We start from the raw sequence: 13,010 nt of genomic DNA, 5'->3' as shown, positions 1-13,010 counted from the left end.
GTCTGAGCCAGACACCAACAAATGTCTGTTTTCTGTGGCTGCTTTTTATTTTGAACGTCATGTCAGCTGCAGTTGGTGCTGATTTGCTTAAGAAAATAAAAATAATTTATAGCATTCAGAATTTTGCATACCAGTCAGAGACATGCTGTTATAACCGCAGCTGCAACACTTCAATAGTTATCTCTTCCTGTTCAGTGTCAGATTCGTTATCACGTGTGATGTTCTGGCACAGGTTCTCCTGGAGGGCTTGGCAAATTTGATTCAGTGTTTTTCCGCCTCTGCATCCTCCTCCCTTTCATGGAGCCAATAAGAGCATTGCATCATTATCAGAGCAGCCACGCCCACTCAGATCACTGCATGGATCCTGAGGTTAGAAAGTGGGCAGGGCTTGAGAGGCTGCTGATCCACAGAGACTGAGTTTGTGATGTTTTTGCAATTTAATTTAAAATCTTTCTTAAAAGACGACAGCTAAAAATATCGTCATATGGGACCTTTAATATCTAAACCACTTAAGGGTTTAGCTTATGAGTCTCTTAAGCACCACCAGCTATTCTAGTACCAGGGTTTGGGAATCACTGACCTTCAGTAAATATCTCAATAAATGAAGGAACACATTTTGAAAGCTGCACACCTGGTCTGCTAGAAAATGTTATATGCAAGGATGTGATCTAATTTCTTCATGCGGTTATCTAAGCTGCATCAATTTTAAGTTATACCTGTTTCCTGTTCTTCAGAAAAAGTTAAATTAATTGTTAAAATAATCTAAAACTTCCTCTTCCTTCTCTAAATAAAGACTTCTTACTCTGAAGGTTATGTTCCTCCACAAACCTCTCATCAGAGGTCACATTATTCACAAAGCGTGACTTTGTTTAAATCAAATAACACACACATGCACACACGCTGCCCTTCATAAGGTTCAGGTTTATTAACTTACACATTGCTGCTTTTGAACACAGTTTACAACACGAGGTCGGACAGTCAGAGTCAGGTTCTTAAAAAAATAAAGCGGAGCTGATCGTCACTGCGGCTCTGCTGGCTGCTCCGTCTCGCTCTAACAGAGATCCGCCTCCACTCCGAGAGTTATCATCATCGTGTTGTTTTTAAAGTCGAAGGCAGGAGGATTCGAGCGTCTGTCTCTCTGTGGTCGCCGTCAGGGAGCTACATGATTGACTGAGTACGGGGCTGTGGAGGAGCACGGTGACACACGAGAATCCTTACAGAGTACAGTAACGCAGGCAGCTCCTAACACAAACACAGTAACACAGCGACTTCATTCTACCTGCTGCAGGGGAGGAAATCTGCTCTTTTAAAGGAGCATACCGGGGTTTTTTTAGACTGAAAAAACCTGGGTACTGTCCTTCAAAATAAGAGTGCTATGTTTTTAGAGAGAGGACGGTATAAAAGGAGTGTGTGCGTGTCAACGGGCCTCTCTGCACCATGGCTGCGTGTGGTGTGTGATCAGGTGTGTGTTCAGATGTCCTTCAGGTCCTTCTGGATGCCCCACAGTGTGTCGGCGCTCTTCTTCAGCTGGGACACCTCGCCGTCTGTGAGCGTCATGTTGACCACGCTGCTCACGCCGGTGCTGTTCAGCACGCAGGGCAGAGACAGGAAGACCTCCTCGCCGATGCCGTACATGTTCTGAGGAAACAGAGTTAATTGAGGAGGCATTTATGACCCATATATACGAAAAGCTTTGATAGATTTATTAATACAGACAAACATTGTGTGTCTGAAAGTGGATTCTGGATCTGAAGACAGGATGAGGTTAACTGAGCCGAGTGTAGACAGGAAACAGGAACAAAACTGATCCCACTAAATAGGTCTCACCCCATGTATGCTTCACTAACAATAGGGAACTGTTGTGGTCCCTGGTTGTGTTGCTGGTTGCCTGATTCTGTCTGCCAGGTCAAGTTTTGAATTTGCTTTCACTTAACAGCAAACATGGCAACCTCACCAAGGCTTCAGGACTTGAGAGAGTTGCAAACAGTCACAGCATCCAGCTCTAAATACCTCCATGAAGATGAGAAGGATGAGAGGGTGTGACTGTGTGCATGTGTGTGTGTGTGTGTGTGTGTGTGTGTGTGTGTGTGTGTGTGTGTGTGTGTGTGTGTGTAGTACAGACCTTGACCATGGTGGACACGGGGTGGACTCGGCTCATGTTCTTGACGATGCTCTCGGTGAGGTCGGCTACGCTCAGACCGATGGCCCAGTTTGTGTAACCCTTCAGCTTGATGACCTCGTACGCACTGAAACACACAACACAGCGGTCGGTACACAACTACACACTGTGTATTAGTTCACACTCTCACACACATATATGCAATTTATTAAAATTTGGTCATTAAATAAATAATAATAAATAAAAATAATTAAAAGTAAGAATAAATATGAATTAAAATAATTTAAATTAAAAATGAATATGAGTAAAATTATTTAAAATATAAAATAATATACATTTAAATAAATATTAATAAATAATAAATAATCACAATAATTAAAAATAATAATAAGTATTATTAAAAAGGATTAAAAATAAAAAAAATATTAATAACAATGATTTAAAATAAAATAATATACATTTAAATAAGTATTAATACAAATAAATAATCACAATAATTCTAAATAATAATAATAAATATAATTCAAAATAAAATGATTCAAAATAAAAATAAAGATTAATAAAAATAAAATACATTGATTAATATTAATAATAATCATAATAATAATACATACAAATGTATTACTTATATTATGTTGATTTCCAACAACAAAAATATAATCAGGTGAGGAACCTCTATTCTGTTCTGAATGCATGATTGAAACAGATCTGTAGGTCTATAATTCTCACAAAAGCAGGATGTTTTTCCAAACTGGGACCCTGTCTGAGGTTTAAGAAAAGCTCATGCTTGGACTAAGATGAAACATGAAGATGCAGAGATGAAGCATCCTCCTGGTAAAGGAGAAATGTTTTTACGTGACAGACACTTCTTTGTGACGTCTTCAATACATCCTAAAGACACCTCAGCAGTCTCAGTTCTGCAGAGACTCCTCTGAGTGAATTTCCTGGAGTTTAAAAACTGAAACCTGATTCAGTTTGCAGGAATCATGCAATATGGTTGAATGTTCCTACTTAAGCAACAGTTTGGCAAACTGCAGAGTAAAACTAAAAAAAGAGAGCTGGACTGAGACGACACGTGTCAGGGATGCGTGTTAATATCAGAGATGGAGAGTGCTTCCATCAGAATTAAGTTTAGCTTGTGGTAAGTGTTTCTGTGACATCTAAATAAGTCACGGCTCTGGGATTAGTCATGTCAGCAGTATTCAAACAGTGAGGTATGATGGATGAAGCATGTGTGTCCATGTGCTGTTAGGACAGACTCTCAGAGGGAGGGAGGGGCTGCATGTTTCTTTCTCTGGCCTTTCTTTGTTCTGGTCTTTTCCAGGAAAGCACATTCCTCCACTCTGATCCTGAGCTCTGACAGTCAGTCAGTTAGAGAAGCATTAACCAGCCAGAGATGGAGGTTACATTCCCACAGAGAGCTTGCACTGTAATCACTCCTGACCTCAGAATCACGGCCTCACACACAGAGCGACTGTGTTCAATCATAAACTTTAACTCACAGCTAGCAGCTCATTGAACCCTGCCTTTAACGACAGACTTCATCTGAAGTGAAGGAAGCTGCAGGTTTACAGAGAGGACGGCCTCTCCTCACTCTCTCCTCTCAGAGGAATGTAAACTGAGAGGTCACATTATCTGAGCGTTACAGACAATGAACACAACTCTCTCCTGTGAGCTGTTAGCTAATCGTTTCTGGCAGCAGGTTTCAGCTGAGGAGGAGGAGGAGGAGGAATCAGCTGTTTGATGCTTTAAAAGAATAACGACAATAACAAAATTTTTTCTACAAAGATTTGGAAGAAGCTGCCAGAAGTTGGACTAGTGATTATGAAATCAGAACTCCAAACGCCCAACATGCAGGCCTGCTCATCGTACCTAGAGTCTCTAAAAGTAGTATGGGAGGTCTAGCCTTCAGTTATCAGGCCCCTCTCCTTTGGAATCATCTTACAGTCAGGGTCCAGAGAGACAGACAATAAAGCTTATAGTTAGAGCTGGCTCAGGCTTGGACCAGCTCTTAGTTATGCTGCTATAGGCTTAGACTGACACAATGGGATCCTGTCTTTCCCTCTCTCTCCTCTGTCTGCCTGTCTCTTACTTTAACTCTTCCTGTCCCATTAAAGTTACTAACCATAGACCTTTCTGGAGTCCCTGAGCTCCCTTGTCTCGTAGGTTCCTCTGGATCTCTGCTGCTGTGGACGTGCCAGACTCCAGCTGCTACAACTACTACTATCCGTCTCACCACTATCATCTCTCTCTCTCTTCATCTCCCTCTATCGCTCTCTCCAACTCGGTCTCAGCAGATGTGTGTCTAACATGAGTCTGGTCCTGCTGGAGGTTTCTGCCTGTTAAAGGAAGTTTGCCTTTAATTCTCGTGTCTCACTCTCACCTGTCCACCACAGCCTTGTGTGTGGCCTTCCACTGCTCCTTATCAGCATCAGTGCCGATTTCCGGGTTCAGCTTCTGCAGGTTGACTCCGGCCACATTGGCTCCGCTCCACACGGGCACTGAAAGTGCCACAAACACACGTTTAACACCGACACACACTCCTGTGAAGGCTGACTGCAGAGTCTGATCCCCATGTGCACTCACCGCTGGTGTCGCCGTGCTCGCCCAGCACCCAGCCATTGAAGGAGCTGGAGTGGATGCCGAGACGCTCGGCCATCATGTAGCGGAAGCGAGCGGAGTCCAGGTTGGTGCCGCTGCCGATAACGCGGTGTTTGGGCAGACCGCTCAGTTTCCAGGTCACGTATGTCAGCACGTCCACTGTGGAGGTCGCAGGTGTTATTCACACGATCAGATAAACTCAGAGATGTTTGAGTGTCAGTGAACTCACCGGGGTTAGAGACCACGATGAGCGTGCAGTTAGGGCTGTACTTGATGATCTGAGGGATGATGGACTTGAAGACGTTGACGTTCCTCTGCACCAGGTTCAGGCGGCTCTCGCCCTCCTGCTGACGGACGCCGGCTGTCACCACGACCAGGCGGGAGTTTGCTGTCACGGCGTAGTCTACAAGAGAAGGAGAGGAGGAGGAGACGGAGATTCAGAGATGTTTTAAAAGATGAAAAGTGGATTTAGATGCAGCTTCAGGTGAGCTGCAGGTACCGACCTTTGTCAGCGACGATCTTTGAGGTCTTGAGGAAGAGGCTGCCATGCTGCAAGTCCATCATCTCTCCCTTCAGACGGTCCTCCATCACATCCACCAGAGCCAGCTCGTCACACAGATCCTGAGGAGGAGGAGAAGGAGGAGGAGGAGGATGCAAAGGATGAAAATCAGAATCAGTTTCAAGGGATGCAGCTTATTTTAGTTCTGTTTTAGTTGTTTAAGCAAAGACATATTTCAAAATTAAAGAATAACTTTTAATGTTCACATCTGTGCAATATTTTTTTTAAATCATGTACCAAGCTGTGAGACTGTAAAACGTGAAATAATAAAACCTTCTTCAACATAATTCAGTATATTTTCTCTCTGACATGTAAACATGTGCTGATCATGTCGTCGTTTCTTACCCTCAGCAGGATGCTGACGGCGCAGGCCATGCCCACCTGGCCGACCCCGACCACGGTCACCTTGTTCCTGGGCGGCTCAGCAGGGGTGCTGGCCATTGGGCTGATGAGCTTCTGAAGCACTGAAGACATGATCGCAGCTGCAGAGAGCGAGACAGAGTGGAGGTCAGGTGAGAAGGAAACACAAAGCTGAGACGGTTTTCAAAAGTCAAAACACACTGGAGGAAGAATCCAAACAATCGTGTCAACGTTTAAAGAAACAGCCGGACGATTAAAGATGTAGATGTGTTTGGGAAGTAGAGAGAGAGTATTTAATCCCATCATAATAACGGGGTCATAAAGTTACACACACATCCTCTGAGCTTAAAGTTTAAACTCCACCTGATAAATCTCCTAAAACAGCAACAAGCATAAAATATCTGAATTAATTCGTCAACAAGATTTTAGCATCATCACAGAAACAGAGAAACAAAGTTCACATCAAATCAGTTCATTATTATTAATATCTAAAAACTGAAACATCCATCAAAACGACCTAATGAAATCATTGACTCTAAATCCTCCAAACATACACGTCTAAAACCTTCTCTGCATAAAAGATGATCGACGTTAACTCAACACACTCCAAGTCCTGGCCTGCAGGCTGCTGAGGACCAGGACCAGGAGCAGTTAAACCCTAAAGTTTATCCCCTGATGAAACACTTACAAGACGAGGAGCGGAGGGGAACCAGGAAACGAGACATCGTGATGGAGTCGGAGTTCAGAGAGACAAAAACCCAGAAAGTGATTCTGCCTGAAAAGAGCTTCAGTTTTTAAATACTGAGGTTTAATCAGGACGAGACTCCGTCATCGTGTGCATGATAATCTGAACATACATGATGGGTTTGTAGGTTATCATGTCTTTAACACACCAGTCTGTGTGTGTGTGTGTGTGTGTGTGTGTGTGTGTGTGTGTGTGTGTGTGTGTGTGTGTGTGTGTGTGTGTGTGTGTGTGTGTGTGTGTGCGTGTGGTTATCACGTCTGATTAAAGTTATCGCAGGAAGAAAATGTTCCTGATGGACGCCGGACGACGTCTGATGGAGATCTGAGAACTAAAACATGGAGCTGATTGTTTTAGGAGGTCAGAAACTGATTCTTCTCTTTATTCTTATTTTACTGTAAATATTTTAAAACACAGAAACGAGCGAGAGGACCGGTAATGAAAATAAAAAAAGGGTTTAAGACTTTAAATCTGAAATTATTACTCAAAGTCAGAGTTTAAATATGAAGTCAAAATGTTGAGAAGTTTTCATAAAAAGAAAAAACTATTTTCTCTTTGACTTTATCTTTCAGATTGAGACACTGAGAATAAAATGGGAATGTAAAATAATGTCTCAGTCTTTAGGATGAAGAGGAAATGTAGAGAATTTAATTGAAATGAGGAAAATACTAGTACTAAGTACTTCTATACCTTTCCTGTACAATAGTTTTTTATTTAGAAATTTTAGATTAGTTTTAGGTTTCTATATTTATTGTCCGTACTGTCTTGTTGTCAAGTACCAGTGTTCCAATCGCCACGTCAAATTCCTTGTGTGTGCGAGCTCACTTGGCAATAGCTTTCTTGAATCTTGAATCTTGAATCTTTAAGAATAATTGGAAAATGTTGACACTACGTAGATGTGTTTGTGTAAAGTTTGCAGGTTAAACAAATGTCATAAAGACGGGTTGAAATTTTTCAGAATGAAGAAATAAAGACGGTTCATTGAAATGAAGCTGAATATTTGGGACCAAAGTTGAAATACAAAAAATAATGTACATTTTTAAAAATTATTTTAAATTGTTAAAAAAAAAATTGATATGTTAAAAATTAAGGAAAAATGTTTGAAATACATTTGGGTTATAATTAGAACGTGCAAATGTTTTAGATAAGTCAAAATGTTTGGATGAAAGAGGAAATGTTTCGAAAAAAGTCTAAAAGTAGAAAGTTATGTAAACAAATTAAATTATTTTAAAAAATTGAAAATTAAGTCTTTATGTTTGATTTCAGGTCATCAGGTTTGGAAAAATAAAACACAATGAGGTTGAATTAAATGTTTAGAGATTAAAATTAAAATCCAGGGTGTCTTCATTTGCTGTATGCAATAAAGGCAAAAAAATCCCCAAAATAGGCCCTAAAAATAATAATGAGTATTGTAGATAAAACGTTTAAGTTAAAGAATAATGTCTCAATATCTATAATAATCTTAAATTATTAAGAATAAAGATGACATTTCTAGAGTGATCTTCATATTTCCTTAAATAGTTAAATATGTTCATATTAGAATCAGATTGCAAGTGGTTAAATCAAACTTTCAGGATTGTTGTTTAAGATGTGTTATTATTATAAAAATTTGTCACAATCCTCAAAATGCAACGAAAGGAAAAAAATTAATGTGTTTTAGTTTATATCTAAACCTTTTACTTAAACCGACTTTCACTCTAAATTTTAAATCTTAATCCAAACTTTTTTTTACCTTTTTTAACTAAAAAACATAAACATTAGAGTAAAGCTGTTTGTGTCCTCAAAGAAATAAATCTAATTTTTGTCAAAGATCAAGTCACAGCAGAAAGGTTTGTTATTGCCTCTTCCTTCAGATTTATTAACTTGGATCCTAGGAGAGCTAGCTCCACCAGCACGTTAGCGTCCTCATGCCTGTGCTGGTTCCTCATTACTCTGGTAAAGTGGTTAGATCTCAGTTTAACCAGACACAGCCTACATACAACTTTATCTCCATTTACTAGATCAACATACTGTCAAACCACGCCGTGCTACCAGATGACATCATCACCTGTGCTCTGTTACATCCAGGTAGTAGAGCTGCAGAGCATTATGGCAGCAGACATTAACCAGAGATACAGCTCCATCTAGTGGAGGGAGGCTGAACTACAGCAAGGACACAACATGTGACCCACATAATATATAATACAGAATATATAAAATGAACTGTACATGTATGAGCTGAAGGGAGTTTGATTTTAAAGGAGGCAGCTGTGCAGAGTGATTAAATATGAGACGGAACAATGGGCCTATATTATGTCTTATCTTATCTGAAAGGTATTTGTGTAGTGTTCAACAAAGCTGTATCATAAATAAACATGTCACACGGCCATGAGGAATACTGGATTCTGATTGGTCAGTTGGAGGATTTACAGTCTGCTGCAGCTGTCTGTCATATAACCTGTCCACAGAGGTAATCAACAGGATATTAAAGGTTAGTGAACTCATAATTCTGTACACTGCGATGGTTAAACAAAGACAGATTTAGTGTACCGTGAAGTATGAAGGAATAAACGCAGGTTATAAACTTTAATATTAACAGAGAGATGTAAACAGACCAAGCTTTGACACTAAAAGTCACAAGCTGTCTCACTCTTACACTTCCTCTCAGACAGCAGCTCTGCTCGTGTGGTTTCCTGCTGAAAGTTTCAATAACACAGGAAGACCCTTCATAATAAAGGTCAAAAGGCCACGGGGCGATCGAAGAGGCGTATTGTCTCTAATTCAAACACAAAGAGGATCAAACTGAGACAGAGACAAGTGCATTCTTTGTGTGCTTTCAAAATCCAAACACAGAAGTGATCTAATATTATAAAAACAAAGCAGCAGGCTGATTTCACTTCATTTGATGGTTAATTTAACGTGTTTCTGTTCAGAGAAAGTGGAACAGACGGATGACATCAGAGCGTTCAAACCTCAGGAGACAAAGAGGAGTCCTACTTAAAGAAACCGTTCAGAGAGGAACGACAAATTTAAGGAGGAATGAGACAGCTGTGGATGAAGAAATTAAATGCATTTCTTATTTAGGTCATGAAGCGATCCTTGAGGGTCCCCGGGCCTCAGGTTGAGCACCCGGAGCTATCAGTGTGCATGCAGAACAAAGGCTGAGAGCACATGTTGTCCTGTAGTTAAGATACAGCTCATATCAAGGTCACAGGCGCTCTCTGAGCAAGGGGCTTGTCTCCCTTTGTGTGTGTGTGTGTGTGTGTGTGTGTGTGTGTGTGTGTGTGTGTGTGTGTGTGTGTGTGTGTGTGTGTGTGTGTGTCTGTGTCCATACAGGGACACACCTCGTGGCTGTACAGTATAAAGTGAGCTCCATGTCTGCCTTCCTCCAGGAGACAAAGGGAGCTTCTGTGCAGCCCCAGTCTACCTCCTCGTAAACCTTCTCTGACTGATGGACTGACCCGGGTCCATGTTTTCATCATAACCTGTTTTTTAATGAGAGGTGAGAGCTGTTTCTGTTCCCCTCTCTCTCTCTCTCTCTCTGTCTGTCTCTGTCTCTCTCTCTCTCTCTCTCTCTCTCTCTCTCTCTCTCTCTCTCTCTCTCTCTCTCTTTCTCAAATTCAAAATCAAATAGCTGTATTGGCATGAAAGTTGAAACAATATTGCCAAAGCATAAACAATATATACAATCACAAATAAATCAACAAGATTTATCAAAATCTCTCTCTCTCTCACTCTCTCTTAGATCTGATGTTATATAAGAGGCCAGGCCTGCACTAGCCCTGCAAGGCGACCTTGACTTTGGAGATTCTGAGAGACATACTGAGCAGAGAGAACATATTTAAACACTTACGAGAAAGTATAAACTGTGAGAAATAGAATAAAGGAAACGAGCTCTGAGAGGGGAAGAGTTCAAGTTCACGGCGAGTTCACAGAGAGCTTCCTGTCTGTGTCTAGTTACAACATAATAAAAAGCTGCCTCACGGCCAAGTGCAAACAGAGAAACACAGAGAAATACAGCCTGCAGGTTCGTTAATATCTCTCTCACATTACAGACCTGCAGGAGCTGCACTGTGCACAGACTAATGTACCAACAGGCTGATCCAATCCAATAATTACGCACCATCGACGATTTAATAACCCCTGATTCCACCCGACAGCTGTAAGGTTTCACAAACGCGTGTCCAACATGCATGAAACCTCATTTCAATGTAGTTTAAAGCATTTTAAAGGGCATTCCATTGAAGTTGTCATGAATTGCAAATGGTTCCTGCAGCGGAGCATCCATTGCTGCTGGAGCGTGCTGCACGCAGCGCAGAGCGGCGGCGCGGAGCCCGGAGGAACAACAATAAGAACACTCAGTGATAATATTTAAAAATATAAAATACTCACATTATTGTGTTTCTGAAGGGTGGTCGTGGTAAAGTGGTCAGGCAGGAGGAGGAGACGGTGCAGCGTCCAACAGAGAGATGGAGAGAGTCTGAAGCTGCACGGTATGCAAAGAGAGGAGGAGGAGGAGGAGGAGGAGGAGGGGGAGGGGGAGGTGGAGGTGGGTGGGTTACCAATGTGACCAGGCTGAGTGCCCATGTGAGGGAGGGGGGGAGCAGGATGCCTCTGCGTGACATTTTTAAACGTGCCAGTCACGAAACATTTTGGAAGTTTGGAGATTAAACAGAGAATTCATTAATATATCCCCTCTGCGAGTTTAACTCTATCAGGCATCGATTAGAGCTCAGCCATGAATAATTTAAAACCTCTGAACGAGCCCAACAGGCTGCACACATCATTTATTTTCACAATAAAGAGATTCATAATTAATTGCATTGATCCCTGTGCATGCATGAGAGGCTTTACGCACATATTCTGCAAGATGATCCCAAAACGCATCATGTGATTAATTAAAAACAGAAAAGATATGATAGACTATGAAATGGTTACATGGGGCGCCTGTTCAGCCTGCAGTGAAGTGGACACCTGCAGTCCTAAATGCACAGACCTTGGGTTAAACTTTTCCCCTTTGTCGTAGCCAAACCACGTTCTTTATTTCTCAATAAAGGCATAAAAAGCCCAAAAACTGTCATCACAAATACTAAAATACATTGTGATATGGTATCATGGTTGGAAAAAGAAGAAGCAGAAATAGACCCAGATGAGTAAAAAATGCACAGACTGTATGCAGGAAGCAGATAAAGCCTGGATAGTGAAACCAGAGCTGAAGTTCCCTTAAAGTGCATTTTTTACATGTCCAGCAGGGGGCGACTCTGTTTTTGAAGAAAGGTCTGAAAATATTCCTCCTCCACCTCCTCAGCCGATTTGTTCCCTCAGTAAACACTAATTAGATCATGGTCTCAATCTCCAGTTTCTTCTTCAACACAGCATGATGTTCATTCAGTGAATGATGGAGAGCAGGAAGAGGGGGAGGAGTCAAGGGCGGGGTCACCTGGAACTGACGTTTTGCAGAACCACAGGAAAGACAAAATTAGCTAACAGCTAAAGATGCTCTGAGGAGTTAACCATTCATTTTATTCAAGATGTTTTTTCTTTTGCAAAAACTGGCATCCAATTTAATATCTCAGTCGATGTTATTTATGGGTACACTTTGCTAATCAAGCTAGTTGTAGCATTAGCACTGAACATAGCATTTGCTAACCCTTGTTGCTCTTCACATCCATCCACTTGTGCAGTCACCTCTGACCTCTGGCTTTAAATACCATGATGGCACAGTCTATACCAAATCCTGTACACAGTGTAAGATAAAAACTGTACATCTCTCTGCATGTTAAACCTCACAGGTTACTGAACACACATTAACTCTTTCCTGTCCAGTGTGTATTTGTTCTAAGAAGACTTCTTTCTGAGAAGCCGCTGAGACCGTTTCTTCCTGTAATCTTGCCTTTGTGTTATCAGGGTGCAGCCCAGCCGGCTCAGGTGGACTTTCACCTGTACATTAAACATTCGTAATCGCTCAGGCAGAGTGTTGTCTCAGATTAAGTGTTTATCTGAGCTCAGTTGTTGCACTTCGTTCAGCCTGCAGCAAGATACGTGTTAATGCAACACGACCCACATTATGTTATATAATCATCATACAGTCTTGTAATAGTCAAAGAAGAGTGACCTCAGGAAACCATCAGAGAGAAATTAGTTAAGAAAAGATGCATGATATTAGGACCAATTATCCCTTCTGTCTATACATCTTTAATAAACAGTTTATATGGTGTGATACGTTTATAAGTCAAAAAGTGAACTCGTCTAAACTGTGGTTAAAAAATACATGTTGAATTTTGACATGAGAACATTATCTGTGCTTTACAGTGAGCAAAATGCTAATGCTTACCTAATAACTATGAAAAGATACAACACAATACGATAAAATATGATACGATATGATACAATACATTCCAAACACGATATACAGTATGGTAACAACGATAAGACACGAAACGATATCACACAACACGATACAATTTGAAACGATACAATATGATACGATGTGATGCGATTTGATTTGCTATGATTTGACACGATATGACAAAACAGTATGATATGACATGACAAGATACAATACGATACAATACAATAGGATACGATACAATATGGCACGACACGAAAAAAAACGATATGATTTCACACAATACTGTGTAACGATACAA

At 41.0% G+C, this 13,010-nt stretch overlaps 1 protein-coding gene across 2 annotated transcripts; it reads right to left on the bottom strand.

Moving 5' to 3' along the window:
* Positions 1 to 901: 901 nt before the first annotated feature.
* On the bottom strand, positions 902 to 10,884 carry ldhba (lactate dehydrogenase Ba). 2 transcript variants are annotated; one of them, XM_034673799.1, is made up of 8 exons: positions 10,753 to 10,884; positions 5,625 to 5,761; positions 5,224 to 5,341; positions 4,950 to 5,123; positions 4,706 to 4,879; positions 4,503 to 4,620; positions 2,123 to 2,246; positions 902 to 1,638 (listed from the first exon to the last, which is right to left on the bottom strand). In XM_034673799.1, the coding sequence occupies exons 2-8, from the start codon at positions 5,751 to 5,753 to the stop codon at positions 1,471 to 1,473; spliced, it is 1,005 nt and encodes a 334-aa protein (XP_034529690.1). In that variant the 5' UTR covers positions 5,754 to 5,761; positions 10,753 to 10,884; the 3' UTR covers positions 902 to 1,470. The 2 variants fall into 2 exon arrangements, with proteins under 2 accessions (XP_034529690.1, XP_034529689.1); XM_034673798.1 differs by lacking the exon at positions 10,753 to 10,884 and adding an exon at positions 6,328 to 6,441.
* Positions 10,885 to 13,010: the final 2,126 nt, after the last annotated feature.

Source organism: Notolabrus celidotus, chromosome 21 (genome assembly GCF_009762535.1).
Source record: "Notolabrus celidotus isolate fNotCel1 chromosome 21, fNotCel1.pri, whole genome shotgun sequence".
Classification (NCBI taxonomy): domain Eukaryota; kingdom Metazoa; phylum Chordata; class Actinopteri; order Labriformes; family Labridae; genus Notolabrus; species Notolabrus celidotus.
The sequence above is the reverse complement of the archived record's forward strand: the minus strand, read 5'-3'. Positions and strand labels throughout refer to the sequence as shown.